General features: G+C 42.8%; 1 protein-coding gene and 1 non-coding gene across 4 annotated transcripts; both read left to right on the top strand.

Moving 5' to 3' along the window:
• Positions 1–286: 286 nt before the first annotated feature.
• On the top strand, positions 287–359 carry TRNAV-AAC (transfer RNA valine (anticodon AAC)). Its single transcript has one exon. It is a non-coding gene; the product is annotated as a tRNA-Val (tRNA).
• Positions 360–792: 433 nt separating this feature from the next.
• On the top strand, positions 793–15,197 carry MYNN (myoneurin). Of its 3 annotated transcripts, none has more exons than XR_010611529.1 (9): positions 793–924; positions 1,640–1,921; positions 3,846–4,648; positions 6,490–6,649; positions 7,233–7,411; positions 7,680–7,763; positions 8,179–8,265; positions 9,953–12,911; positions 13,798–15,197. XR_010611529.1 is itself a non-coding variant. In XM_065674608.1 (9 exons), exons 2-8 carry the CDS (start codon positions 1,656–1,658, stop codon positions 10,219–10,221), a joined length of 1,848 nt encoding a protein of 615 aa, XP_065530680.1. In that variant the 5' UTR covers positions 793–924; positions 1,640–1,655; the 3' UTR covers positions 10,222–10,244; positions 13,798–15,197. The 3 variants fall into 3 exon arrangements, 2 of the variants coding, with proteins under 2 accessions (XP_065530680.1, XP_065530679.1); XM_065674608.1 differs by having other exon boundaries at positions 9,953–10,244; XM_065674607.1 differs by lacking the exon at positions 13,798–15,197 and having other exon boundaries at positions 9,953–13,770.
• Positions 15,198–15,364: the final 167 nt, after the last annotated feature.

Genomic DNA, 15,364 nt, shown 5'->3' with positions numbered 1-15,364 from the left:
TTCTCGGAGGGTGTGTGGAAGGGGCCGTGGGCGACGACCCTGGAACACGGCGCACCTCAGGGAGACCTGCTGGCCCTGCAGTGGTGCAGGGGCCGGCGGCAGGGGAGGCTGTGGGGAGTGTTTGGGGAGCTCTGGCACGGACAGCCCGCGGTTCTGCAGATGCAGTTACTTGGGCAAGCCCCTTGCTTCGGTGCCGCTTTGAGGCAGGAGGGGGCCACGAAGGAAGGTGGCGGCGAAGCCGTGATTGGTGCCTTTAGTAGTGCTGCCGGAAAGCCTAGGTAGGGGTGTTTCCGTAGTGTAGTGGTTATCACGTTCGCCTAACACGCGAAAGGTCCCCGGTTCGAAACCGGGCGGAAACAGCAATAACGAGTGTTGCGTTTTTAATCTTTTCACGCTAGAAAATGAGTGGATCCGGTCCCTTCCGGCCGCTCAGCCGCCCCTATCGCAAACGCTGAAACACCCTTCTTGGCGGGACGCACAGGCATGGGCAAGGCTCTTCAGCACTGAGAGTAACAAGTACATCAGAACCATTCTATTTACCAAGCTGGGGGACAGGAAGAGGAGCTGCACCCAGAGAGCCGCGTTAATTACCCTCGCCTGCCCTCAGGCAGCCGTGACTACAGCTCCCGGTGTGCACCGCTTCTCGCCGCTGTAATGGCGGGCCCTGCCGCTGCGCGCTGCATGCTGGGAGTTGTAGTCCGAAGCCCCTGACCCTCCCGGGAGCCGTTCGCAGCCCGGCCCTGCCCTTTTCCCCCGGCGGGACGGGCCGCGGCCAGTCAAAGTTCGCCAGTTCGTCGCGGGTGGGGCCGCTGCCCCTCCGGAGCGGGACGCCGGAAACCGCATCCCGGAAGCGCCGGGCGCGGCGTCATCAGAACATGGCGGCCTGAGACGGAGGCGTCCCTTCCTTTCCCGTCCCCTCCGCAGGTGCGTGGGGTGTTGATGGGCCGGGGGGGCTTCGCCGGCGCTGCAGCGGCCCTCGGGTCGGGCGGGCAGCGCTAGGAGCGGACAGCGCTTGGTCAGCCGCGGGGGGCACGTCGTGGCGGGGCCGGGCGAGGGCCGCGGTGCGGGAGGGTGCTGCGCGCTCTGTCCCGTCTAGCGGCGAAGCCAGCCCAGGCGGGTCGCGGCTGCCGTGGCTCGCCGGCACCCTGCTTGCTGCCTTGGCGCCGAGGCGGCCCTGCCCTCTGGGCCCCGGTGGCTGCTCGAGACCCGTTGCTCCCGAGGTCTGTTGGTCTCCGGTCTGTGCGGCGGGGAGCAGGGCTGCTCCCCGGGGAGCGGCAGCCCCCGCCGCCTGAGCGCGGTTCGGGCCGAGCCATGGATGTCTCGTTTCTGCGGAAGCTCCTCGGAGCCCCGTTTCGACGTGACAGTTCGCAGGCTTAAACAAACTAATCCTCCGATCGCGGCGTGAGGGAACTATACACGTCTGTGCGCTCTCCCCCTCCTTCTGGCTCTAAATTAGCAGCTCCCCAAGTGAAGAAAGACTTGCCCGTCTCGTTATGTCTCATTCAAAAGCACTGCTACACGAATTACCCTGCGGTAGTCCTGAGTGGATTCGAACACTGGTTCACTTGTGATCATTAACTTACTCTGTTAAGGGAAAAACAAAGTTAAATCTTGAATGTAATTTTTTTTGCTGTCCTAGGTCAGAAAATACCAAAATGCAGTATTCCCATCACTGTGAGCACCTTTTAGAGAGACTGAACAAGCAGCGAGAAGCTGGTTTTCTGTGTGACTGCACTGTTGTTATTGGTGAATTCCAGTTCAAAGCACACAGAAACGTGCTTGCCTCCTTCAGCGAGTACTTCGGCGCCTTTTACAGAGATGCGTCTGACAATAACGTTGTTTTGGATCAGACTCAAGTGAAAGCTGACGGATTCCAGAAACTCCTGGAATTTATTTATACAGGAATCTTAAACCTTGACAGGTAATATATTCTACTAAAGAGAGAAAGAAAACAGGGAAATAAACTTTGTGTTAAGGCAGTACTGGGTGGTTTTTTTGTCCTTTGTAACACCTTCTGGAGGAACACATGGTAGTGGCTATGATAAATACTACAAGTTGGAGATCATCTGTTTGTATGTTTTAAAATAACACAGGACATGCCAGTGCCAGAACAAACGTTTGTTGTCTGATACTTCACTGATTGTTAGTTTCAGCTTCCCTGTCTGGATTGGAAGGGATTAAACATCTTGCATGATTACCAGGAGAGGGAAGGATACGTTTTTTCTTTCTTAGGTTGGATCACAGGAGTCCATTTTTGCAGAGAACACACAGAAACTGTGTACATGGTAGAAGGTAAAGTCTGAGGAATGGGTGAGGATAGGCACCACTTTAAAAGATCACATTGGTTAGAATTTGCATGATCAGTTACTTAAAATTTTTCATTACAGTGCCCAAAAGGAGTCACAGAAAAAGCATTTCCCCCCTTACTGCACTGATTTTATGCCTGTGCTGTTGCTTTATGTACAGTTAGAATTCTTTGCAGTGCTTTCCTCTTGGCAAACAAAAGATATTATCCCTCACGAGGGAAGTGTGACTTCTTAGAAGTATGTAGTCCAGGATTTTCCTTTCCTTTCCAATGCCTGGTGCCAAATGCAGGTTTAAAAACCTGTCTGAAATCTCATAGTCATTAATTTAAGTATACAGATGCAGGGTGGTTCGGTGGTGTTTGGGGTTTCGTTGTTTTGGTTTTAATTAGCTATAAGCATTAATAACAGCAAAGCAGGTAACGCAGCTGTATGGTGAAGTTAGTAACCACTGCTTTGCAGACTAGTGTGAGCAGTATCATGCAGCATTCTTGATGTGTGTCTGGGACCGCAGGGGGAGAGTTTCTGGACTCATTCTGAAGCAGCTGAAATCTTTGAAGGAAGAGGAGGGTGCAAGTACCGTTGTCACCTATTGCTATTGCAGAGCTATTTGGCTAAAAATGATGCTCACAGGTCTGCGCACATGCACCCATCCTCTTCCCCTCTGTCCCTTTAGGCTGCAAATTCCGTTATCTTCTGTGATGGTGGGTGCACAAGAGACACTGGGAGGGTGTTCTTTGAACTCTGCTAGTGTAATGCAAGATACTGAGACAGATGTATTCATGTACAGAGAGTAACTGTGGCTAGTTACTTATTGTTTAGTTACATTTACTGTGTAATAGATGGCTAAAATGATGTTGTTTACCATGAATCTTTCTTTAAAGTGCTGTAAATCCATAAATGCACTGATGGTACATGTTGCCACCTTCCCCAGATCAATTTTTTTCTAAACCATCAGGGCCTGTGTTGTGTTGCAGCAACTGAGAAGCAGAGTGTAGTAGTTGAAATGAGGACTTCCGTGGTGCTAACATTGTCTGTGCGCAGCTGACACAGAATTAAGACTGTTTGCAAATCGTTTTATAAAAGAAGATTAATACCTGCCTCACAGCAGCGCTGAGGTGAATGTGCCACTTGCAAATTGATTAAGACTTGCTAGAAGGCTTATAGAATTGTAATTTATGCATTTTATTCTCCAGTATTTTATCCTTGTGGTTTCTGAGCTTCTTGGACCAGCAGCCCCATGTCTATCCTCACCACTTTACAATTGGCCTTTTAACTGAAAATTCTACAAAAAGCACATAACTGAAGCTAAAATTCTCGCTTCTGTGGTTGTGCAGAGATGGGCTGTCAGTTCAGGAGTAGCTGTTGTACTGGGGTCTCGCAGCACCAAGAGATCAGATCTTGCTGTATGTGCTGTCAGAGTTGTGTTTTCTAACAGTGTAACTTTTCCTGTAGCTCTGCCCTCTGTGTTTGATACAGTTAGTGCAGAACAAATGCTTGCTTTGTCCAGAATATTGTCACCCAAATCTTGTTTTCTTGCAGCTGGAATGTTAAAGAAATTCACCAGGCCGCGGACTATCTCAAAGTGGAAGAAGTGGTCACTAAATGCAAAATTAAGATGGAGGACTTCGCTTTTATTGCTAATCCCTCTTCTACAGAGACATCTAGTATCACTGGAAACATTGAGATGAATCAACAGACTTGCCTTCTGACTCTCCGAGATTACAATAACCAGGAGAAAGCAGACACTGCTTCTGCAGAGTTGGTTCAGCCACAGACAAAGAAAGCAGCTTTGGAAAAGAAATCTCCTCAGACCAAAAAGCGAAAGAAGAATTTCAGCTCTCCCAAATGCATACAGAATAAATCTGTACAGTATCAGAATGATGTGACTGAGAATGCATCCATTGAGATGTTTTTAGATGCAAATAAGCTGGCCACCCAGATAACGGAACAGGCTGCCCAGGGCAGTGATAACTCTGAGCTACAGCTGGCATCGGTGGTGGAAAGTGAAACGCTGGCAGCGCAGGATATCCTAGTTCAGACTATTGCCGCGAAACAGAAGCGGGGAAAGCCTCAGCAAGGCTGCGCACTGAAGGAGCACTGTATGTCTAATGTAGCCAGCGAAAAGACCACTTACCAGCTGGAGAGCACAGCAGAAGAGCTTGACCAGAAGTATTCCAAAGCTAAACCAGTGTGTAACACCTGCGGAAAAGTCTTTTCAGAAGCTAGTAGCCTCCGTCGCCACATGAGAATACACAAAGGAGTGAAACCGTATGTGTGTCAGCTCTGTGGGAAGGCATTCACTCAATGCAATCAGTTGAAAACACATGTAAGGACTCACACAGGTAAGCCATTGGCCTTGTCTATGAGACCTGGAATCACAGCCTGTGAATACAGGACTATAAAAATCTTTGTGGTCTTTTTCCTCTAGGAATTATGTTTGCCGCTGTTATGCGTATGGAGGTAGTACCGATATCCTGGGGTAGCATGAAACACTGCAGCAGTTTTCAGACCAAAATCATAGCTTCTGCTTTAAATAGCTACAGGGGACTTTATTAGTCTGAGCATCTTGATTTCTGGAAAGACTCAGAAGAGCTGGCTGTCCTTTGATTTTGCAGAGCGAGGGAGTGCCAAAACCTCCAGTTTTCGAGTGCCAGTAGAGCGTGGAAAACTCATTGTACTAGATGCCAGGATTTCTGTTGCTTTTTTAAAAGTTCTTATACACATTTGATAACAAAAGTGGGGGAAAATGCAATCCTGTGACATGTAAGTAACTTCTCCTGTAGGGCTTTCATATGAGGTAGGGGAGGTGGCTGAAGTACTACAGCATTTGGGGCTTTATTTAGTAAAACATGCAGCTGAAATGTGTGATGGTGTTATGGGCTCTGCATTCAGTAAAGAATTCCCAGAAGTTTGTGTTGTATCAAGAGCTACTGAACAAAGTATCAAAGTAAAATCAGTTGTGAACACTTAAACGTTAAGACAACATGTCTGACTTTCAAAGAGTATGAGCAAGAAGTTGCTGGAGCCTGGGACATATGGGAGAAGTGCTGTGCCTGTATTCTTCCATGAAGATGGAAGACTTGGTACTGGGTCAGTTTGTTCTTCAGGCCATTGCTGCCATGCTTAGCCCAGTGAGCAATGGAGGGACCTGGTTTGTGGAGTTTTCTTCCTTCTGTGGCCAGCATTGAGAACTCTGAAGTAACAGTGAATCAGATAAAAACTTACTTTTGACTTTCTCCCCTTTGGAAAACTGAGCAGAGGCCAGCAGTGGAGCTCTTTCCATGAAGCCATGAAGTTGTAAAGAGGTGATGTAGGATGTATGGAGATACACCTGCAGAATGCTGTGCTCCTTCTCTAACCAAGGGAGGGAATTTCAGATATTGTCAGCAAGTAACTAATCAAAGATTAATATGGGAGACAGAGCTTGTGAGCAGTATCCAGGGCCAGTGTCATGGTAGGAATGTCAGATGCGTTTTCTGCTTTTGAGAGTCTTGTACTGGGAATTGTTGCCTGAGTAGGTAGGGAATTTCACAGTGTGAGTTGCTAGATGGCAGGTTAGATGTCTAATACTTTTATTTTTGAAGTTCTTGTGTACACAATGTACTTAAGAATAGCTGAGTTCTTGGTTTGATTGTGTACTGCCACAGTAATGCAGGGATAGGCTCTTTTATACTGTCATCTAAGGCTCTGCAGCATTGTGCAATCCATTCTGTGAGACTCTTGAGAACAAAGAGAACACGAGTAGTCAGCAAAGTACCTGCAGCATTCTACAGCAGATACCATTGAGAAATTAGGGAGCACTAGATTGTACTATGAGGACCATTGCTGTTTGACAGGCAAGAAAAGGCAGATGATTTCACTGGTCATTCATCTTGAATATTCAGAATCTTGAATAGACAGGACTAGTAAAAAGCCTGAAAATGCAGCATCTGAAAATAATGTGGGGAAAATGGCTCTATTAAAAAGATAGTATTACCTTTTTTCCCAAAAGGTAATGTGTTAAAAAATAGCCTGTTATCCGGTGTATTCCTGGCATATTCCACTTCAGTGGACTGATTATGGGATGTTCCAAGGTGTTACTTGTAAGAAGTATTAGAACAGACACCTGAGCTTTGGTCAGGTAATGGGCTGGAAAGCTTTCTTACGCAAATGCAGAGAGCACAAGGGTTTTATTTTTCACCAGGGGAGAAGCCATACAAATGTGAACTCTGCGACAAAGGCTTTGCTCAGAAGTGCCAGTTAGTGTTCCACAGTCGGATGCACCACGGAGAAGAGAAACCATACAAATGTGATGTCTGCAACCTGCAGTTTGCGACTTCAAGCAATCTGAAGATTCATGCCAGGTGGGCAAAAGTGAGATCTTGCAAATGCTTATCCATGTGCTTATTTGAACAGAATAATTTACTCCAGTGCGAGCAAGAGTTACACTTTCACATAATTTGGTCATTTCGGTTTCTTTTCTCATGGGTCTTCTCTTGTGTTGCGGAACAGAATAATTACATCTATGTACATGCTCCTGAGGGAAGCAGTTTGTGATTTATGAATCTGACATTCTGTGCACTGGTATCCTAATGGCAGTGATGTGGGTTTGTTTTAAACTGCTTATAGCACCAGAGAGGAATGTTCCTTGGTGGGAAGCAGAACAGAACAGTTCTTGCAGTTCACTGCTATCTTCATGTGGCTTTTTGTATTTTTGGCAGGAGCAGGAATTACATTTCCTTGTTAGGAATCATCATTTTATCTTTCAGTACACTATCATGCAAAACATGCCGAGTGCTCCTGGTGCATGTCATGTGTGCAGGGCCTGTACTTTTCTGTAGTTCACAGAATTTTGGGGTAAAGCGCTAATGGAGGAGAGTGAGTTGGTCGCAGGTGTTGCTTCTTTCCTGCCCAGGATCACTGATGTTGGTCTGCATTCGTTCGCAGGAAGCACAGTGGTGAGAAGCCGTATGTGTGCGATCGCTGCGGCCAGCGGTTTGCTCAGGCCAGCACGCTCACCTACCACGTGCGCCGCCACACAGGGGAGAAGCCCTATGTGTGTGACAGCTGTGGAAAAGCCTTTGCTGTCTCCAGTTCTCTCATTACCCATTCCCGAAAACACACAGGTAAGGGGAAACAGAGTCCTGCGGCACCGCAGGAGGCCTGGTAAGGGAGAGCTTCTGGCAGAGGGGCTGGATGTAGATAATGACCTGGAAATCTGTTGAAGTTACCTCCAGAGTTGTCATCCAGCTCTTTACTCATGTTTTTTCCCTTTGATTCCAGTTTAGGGAGCTCTTTCTCCCATTAGATGTTCCCTCTGCTTTATTCTGATTTGTTCTTTTTGTCTATCCTGGTTTATATATTGAACTAATAAACTACTTGTGTTTCCTTTAGGAGAGAAGCCATATATCTGCGGCATTTGTGAAAAAAGTTTTATTTCCTCTGGAGAGCTCAATAAACATTTTCGGTCCCATACAGGTCAGTTGCCAGACAGGCTGCTTCCTGCACTATAAATAATATCCTACTTTTACCCTTTTGCCTTTAAAATACACCATATTGTGCAGTACTTGAAAGTAGCAGTTTCTTAATTTATGTATCTCTTGTGTTAACATAATTTAAAGAAAATATTTGTGCATTGTTTAATTGCCTTTTTCAGACTAAGATCTGTGTAACAGTGTAGCTGATGTATGATCATGGCTTTACTTCTGACATTTGGGGTTTTTTGCTTTGTTTTAATCTGTTCTGGAAACGGTTTTCTTCTGAATAGACACACAGTCAGAATAACAGATTTGTAGTTTAAATACAAGCTTGAAATCCATTGTCCTAAATCTCTCATTGTGTTTGTTTTCAATTTCTGATTGTTCTAACTGCCAAACCACTTGTTACTTTTCAGGTGAAAGACCATTTATCTGTGAAATGTGTGGGAATTCTTACACAGATATAAAAAATCTTAAGAAGCACAAAACAAAAGTTCACACAGGTACGCTCCTTGCAAGGAAACATTAAGAAGTGACATCAACTATCTTGTCTTCAGGGATGAGTAATTATTCCTTTCTTTTTTATTTTTATTTTTTGCTCATCCAGGCCCAAAATTAGAACATAAATTATTTTTTGAATGATTTTTGGATAGTAGCTCTCCTTAGAGCCCAAAGCATCCACTTTAGAGGTACCCAAACCTTATAAAGCATAAAGCACCTGCTTTCAAGTAGATTCAAGACACATTTTCAAGCATTTGTATTGCTGTAACAAACACATGTTGAGCAACATAGAAGTGGATTGCTGCTGAAAGGAATTTCTATACCTGAATATTTACTTTCTTGTCCTAGTAACTTGTGAGCGCTTTCCACCTCAAGGCAAAGTCTGAATTGCAGGAAATTGTTTACCTCTTCTGAACATGTCAGAGGAGTGTGTCTTTACAAGGGCAGTGACTGAGGTGAACAAGGCATACAGGTTACAGGAATTACTCTGCATCTTGAAGGCACAAATTATTTTTTTTAAGGGTGATTTTTTATATATGCAATGATAATCCAAGTCTGAGCTGGATTAGCAAGCACGCAAGATGACAAACAGCTGGCAAAATGCTCCAAGATGCAAATACTGCTCTAGAAACTCTTCCCGAATACATTCCATTCCTATTCTAGAGACAAGATTTTGATTAGGAAGAAATGTGACATATATTACTTGCCTATGGTACAAAGCAGAGACGTTGAGCCAGCTGCATTCAGCACTGGTTCCATACACCTTGTTATCTGTCCATCCCCAAGTGCGTTAACCATAATTCCCTTGGCTCTGTCGTAGGGAAAAAGGAGTAATGGATGTCTGTGTAGATCTGGATTGGGAGGGGGAGAGGATGAGAAAAAAGGAGTTATTTGCAGAGGTAGCTTTGAATGTCGAAAGCTTGAGAAGCCCCATTTAGGAAGGCCCCAGTGCAGCAGGGAAGCCAGTGGAAGCAAGGGTGGTGAGCAGTGGTGAGCCTGGCAGAGCCTCAGGGTGTGAGCTGGGGGAGCTGACAAGGCATGTCTGCTCTCACGGAGAGACAGGGCAGACAGGAGTGCTTCATTGCTGAAATAACAGGCTTCAGGGTGCACTTTGGTAGAGGACAGGTCAAATAGCCAATGCCTTCAAACAGGAAGGCAGCGAGGAATTCTTTCACAGTGATTTCAGTTAGGAACAGAAAATCCTTTGTCAAGCGACTGGATAAAAACTACAATGGGTCTGGCTGGAATGGCTTTAATAAACACTTTCTTCTGAAGAAGTTTATGGATAAGTGATGTATTGTACATTGCTATCTCACATTAAGAGGCTGTTTGGATGTGGCTGTGTTTCTTAGATTTTCTGGGATGGAAAATCCCAAGGAAATCTTCATAATTACATTTTTTTTTTCCAAAGCTCCTTTGTGATGTTAAGGAATTGTTATCTTCTGTACCATATTAAGTAGAGATGAAGTTGGAATGCACCATTCCTCTAGTTGTCATGCTACAAGCAGCAAAGGTTGTGATTCTCAGTGCTTACATTGTATTTACAGCTCATTCTGGCTTGGCAGCACATCGAAGCACTGATAGCCCAGCTGTCCTGGCAGTCTTTGACATACCCTGTGTTTGTTTTGATGGTCATTTGAAAGGGAATCTTTTGAACATTTCTTTCTTTTTGGTTTTTTGCTTCCGCAGGATCAGAAACTCCCCCTGATTCTAATGCACTTGATAACTCTTTCAATGAACAAGAATCCATTCAGAGTCAGAAAAGTCCCTTATCAGAGTCCATAGATGTGAAACCTTCTGAGATGTCTTTAGCACTTCCTCTTCCCATTGGGAGTGAAGACCATCAGATGCTGCTTCCTGTGACGGGTAGTCAGTCTCCTTCATCAGAAACATTACTAAGATCTGCTGTGACTGGATATTCAGAACCTCAGTTTATTTTCTTGCAGCAGTTGTACTGACAGTGCAGTACAGAGGCAACAAGGTAATGTGGTAGTGAACTTGCGCACGTTTGATGAGATGAACATAATCAAGCAAGCAGTCATGCTTTTTGAATTGGACTTGTTCTTTTTTTTTCTCTGTGTAAAGACACTTGTAAGGCATTTCCATTGTGCAGTGCTGTCTGACTTTTTTTGTCGAATTGTGCTAATCTACAATCAATTTTCTATTTGCAGTTAACACTGATTTCCACAAGACGATTCCTTTCCAGCAACACCTGCCTTAAGAATTCTCTGTTAAATATGTTGATGTATTTTGGAGATCTCCTCCCATGTTCCTGCTGATCTGATGTGTCACAGTGTCACTTGAGAGCAGACATTTTAAGCCATATTTGATAATTTAGGAATATTAACCTGGAGGTGTAAGGGGAAAATCATGATTCACATGCACTAGCAAGCTTGTACTCCTGCATTCCAAGTGATACAGTGATGCATGCTGGAAGGCAGGCTGGTGCAGTGCTCCCAAAGAATTACAACTGTCAGTTGAAGTCTGAGCAGAGGGAAAGAAAGCTTTGTGTATATTTTCCTGACAAGGCAAGTAAAGGAGGGTTATTTTTTTTCCTCAAGTGCAGTAAGTCAGGGGGTTCTGATAGCACAGATACTGCTGTGTATTGGGTATTCTTTCCAACAAGTCACTTGTTTGTTTTTTTCTTCTGAGTGAATGCAGTGTTGGTGTATCTTGTCCTGGGTTTCTATTTCACATCCCTGACACATGCTGGCTTTGGCACAAGTGACCACATTTGCTCAGAAGGAGAGTTTGGAACATGCATGTTGTAGATGAGACAAAAAGGTGCATTGACTTAATTGGTGTGGCGTGAATCATAGCCTCACAATACTTTTTTTTTTTACAGCAGTAGTGCTGCTTCTTGTGCTAGACGCTAGGTACAAAAGAGGAAAGAAACAAATCCTGTCCTTCACTGTGAAAACAAGAAGTGAACGCTACGTGAGGGGGTATTAAGGAAGAATACAAAAGAGCAGATGGCTATTCTTATAGGCAAGGCTTTGTTAGAGTATGACTGATCTGGTTTAATTGAAGTATTTATGTATGGCTTTATCTCTCTTATCACTTGTCCACAACGACTGCACAAAACTGGTATCTAGCAAGACCCGCATGAAGGTATGTTTGATTACTAGCGACATACATTTTTAAAGAGCAACACTTCTAGTGTCTTGCTAGGGTCATTAGCTACACACTAGTTGACAAACAGGGTTCTTTTATACTCCTTTTTGCCAGTTTGTGCCATTAACAGAATGTAAGCATTATTTAAGTAATCATCAGATAGTAAGAAAACAGTCATAATACTGTACCAACAATGCATTTATAGATATTGTTTGTTGGTTATTTACTTGGTGCTAGCATTTTATTTCCACTGATGCCTTGTGTCCAGACACTGATAAATAGAAGAGCACAGGAGATACCTCTTAACTGTTCTACATGGAGTATTAATCTGCACCTTAATTAAACAGACTTGTGAAAAATTTCTTTGAGGATTTCATTTAAATATTCTGTAAATGGTTCCTTGACTCCTGAGCATGACTATAGAATTTTTTTTTCCTCTTCCTACATGTTTGTACCTGTAAAGTGACAGACTTTTTGCTTCTTTCTGTTAATCATTTTAGTATGTGGCAAATTTAAAACTCTGCTTCTTGATCATATTTTACGCTTTATATATGGCAAATTTGCTGATAAAGTCCACCAGGGACAGCAAGGAGTACAGCCATCTTCACTGGGAACATTCTTAATGCAGGCATCTCTGGTTCTGTCCACTGGAACCAATTACTGCCGTACCTGCCTGACCTGTATTTACTTCACTTATCTGCACTACATCATGTCTGAACAGCCAATGTCCTTCAGAATGCTGGCAAAGGACAATGGGTGAAGCTCTGATATTTTTTTTCCTGTTTGTTGGCATTTCCCCTTTTCCTCCCCCTTTTTTTAGCTTCCGTTGTTGATGTAGCACCTGAAGGATTCCTTAGCCTTGCCATTTGAAACTGAAGAATCTCAAAGATCAGGATCTTGACTCAGTATAAAAAAGCAAACTGTGTAGCTTGTCCTGAGGTTCCTCTTTACTTGCTCTTCAAGAGCAGAAGCCTTGGGATACACATAAATACTGAAAAAGAACAATACCATACAACTGACAGCTTTCATATTTAAACAGCTTTGGAAGATAAACTAACGATAGGCTGCTGTTACCTGAGGAAAAGTATCTGAAGATGAAGATATCAAGTATAAATAACCATAAGAGAGAACTAGCTCTGGAAAAGAAAAATATATTAAAAATATTTACATTCCTACATAGTAAATGCATTCCATAACAATGTTTGTTTGGACTGTTTTTATATTTCTAAAATTATATCTTATTACTGTATTCTTAGAGTTCAGACTTTTTTAAAAAATACAGTGCTTAGATTTATACAGGATTTGTTTCGATACTTATAACAGTAACACTTGCTTTATTAGTCATTTAGTTTTCTTTATAGACAAGTAGATAATCATTATTTTTTACAAGACAACAATTTTAACCTTTCTTAATAGAATACACGGGCTTGTAGTTTTGTCTTGGAGCAATAATTTAAGACCTGCACTCTTGAGTCCCCATCTGAGAGTCTTGATTTTTAGCCTCATCTTTCATGAAGATATCTCAGCTGCTGAGGTATGGTATCTATGAACTGTATTCATTTACTAGAATATAGATTTTAAATATATATATATATATATGTATAAAAGTTATTTGTAGGTGTGTTCAGGTTGGGCCTGAAGAAGCAGGTCTGTGTTGTACCTTTTGCCAACAGATGCATGGAAAACAGCTGCACATCTAATTCCTAGGCTTAAGGATTCTGAGTTAATTTTGGATGCACAAGGTTTATAACAGTATTGATAATTTCTGTAAGGGATAAATGGAGGAAGGCATGGAATCTTTTTAGGCGGACATCTCCTTGAGACTTACCTGCAAAAGGAAAGAGGAAATTGGAATAATTCCACTAACAGTAATTTAGAGAAAATGACATGACTTGTCACACTGTTGTTTCAGTACTGTTTCAGTCAGTTTTGTATTGAAGTCAGTCAAGTTTTGGCTGAGTAGGTTATCTGCATCTTGAAGTCTCCAAATTGGCTGTTTGGAAATACGTGTGTGAGAATGGCTCTCTGTATAGCACTGAACTTCCAAAGTTTTGCTGACCTGTGGCCACAAAGCGTGACAACTTTTCTGAAATCATGTGTTTCAAAAAACTGTTCCAAGTATGGACAAGTCCCATGTTAAGGATTTCAGGGCTGTGATCTTAGCGAAGCTGTTGATAAGCCTTGCAGAATTAAGTTCAGATAAGGACTAATAACTGATTTTTTGGTTAAATTATTTTTAAAGTATCTTTCCTGTATATACAGTTTTCCTCTGTTATTTGTATATATCTCAACTCTCAATTTTATAATCCCCTGGGAAGGGAGGGAGTTGTACATATTTAGCCTGAAGTGTTTTATGTTAGACTTTAATAAACTTGTTTTGTAATTTTCCCTCACCTGGTGTCTCCTGTTTGTAACTGCAGGGGGTAGCACAAAAGGAGGAGGGAAGCAGTCTAACATAACCACCGTCAAACACCCTGTCAGAAGGATACGCGCTGCAGCACACTAACACAACAAGGATTGTTACATTACACACCCAATTCTCATAATAGAAGATATTTTGGGTTCTATTCAAACTGAATTAAACACAAACGTTATTCTAAATACAATCCAGTATAATGACTTTTAGGTTAATTTTTTTCCATTTGTTTTGAGGTGTCTGGAGGGGTGGGTTTTTACAGAGTGCTTTGAAGATGTACTTTTTTTGCTAAACTACATATTCAGTGAATTTCTTTATCAGAATTTGTATTTTAACATATTTTTACTAGATTGTTTCATTTTACAGAAGGTGGTGTGGTGACTGGAGCACACAGCAGGACTTAGGGGACCTGCATTGTACCACTGGCTTACTGGGTCAGTCATTTTCCTTCCTTTTAAACTAGGGCAAAAATGCTGCCTTTCCACAAGCTGCAGAAGCTAAAGCAATGGTTAACTGAGCAGGATTATGCTTGCTAGAATAACTTGCACAGAATAACATGGCAAAAAATTCTCTACGTCCAAAAAACACAAGAGACATCTTTTAAGAATTTCAAGGTTTGGTTTTCACAGAAAGGAAAGCAGTAAATGTCTGTGGCGTAGGGCTCTAAGCAGCAGTACAGGGTTTTGCACAAATAATTATTTTAGTGTGCAGGAAGCTGCTTATACAAAATTCAGTGGGAATTATTCTGCAGCCCTTTCTTGCAAAGGAGTATCAAAGTAAACTATAACGTGAGCTAGTTTTATGGGTATTGTCAATAGTGCAGAGTGTACCTGGTCTGTGGGCTTACCTCTTAAGTCCTCTTACGATATTAAGTGCTTTTTGGAGCAACAGAGCCTGGCTCATTTGTAATTGGGGTGGGAGGAATGAAAAAAACCCAACCAAACAACAGAACACCTCCATGTACAGCAGCTATCAGCACCACCTTGGTCATTGTGAATTGGTAAGGGGTATTCATACATCTCCCTGATTCCATGCTACCACTCTGGTAATACAGAATTGGAACATCACTGCTGCTAGGTGTCATTGTTGAAATTACTTTATCTTTTTCCCCCTCATACTTCGATCTCGTAGGTCTTTTGCCTGCGTGTGCATATATTCACAGATTATTCTGTTACTTCACACTAATTTCTAACAGGCGCATTTAGACACACAGAAGAATGCACTAGTAGCCTTTAAGCAAACCTCTGCTTTTCTACATGGTGAGTTTTTCTGTTTAGGAGGACAGATCTAGTGACTCCTACAGGTATGAACAGAGTGGGTGGAAGAAGGAAACAAGCTGAGTGATTCCCAAAATTCTACAAAGTCTGTACCCAAATCATTAAACAATGTTTAACGACCACTGTATGCATATGTTGTCTTATTTGTGCATAAGAGTTGCCATGTAGCTACTTCTTAATCAGTTTTTAAGAGACAGGAAGAAATGACACCAAGGTTGGTGGGTGTTTATCATTTGTTGTACAAGGAACAAGTACAAGTTGCAGACTAATCAAAATGCCAGCTTTAAAGTCCCA

Source organism: Lathamus discolor, chromosome 3 (genome assembly GCF_037157495.1).
Source record: "Lathamus discolor isolate bLatDis1 chromosome 3, bLatDis1.hap1, whole genome shotgun sequence".
NCBI lineage: Eukaryota > Metazoa > Chordata > Aves > Psittaciformes > Psittacidae > Lathamus > Lathamus discolor.
The sequence above is the reverse complement of the archived record's forward strand: the minus strand, read 5'-3'. Positions and strand labels throughout refer to the sequence as shown.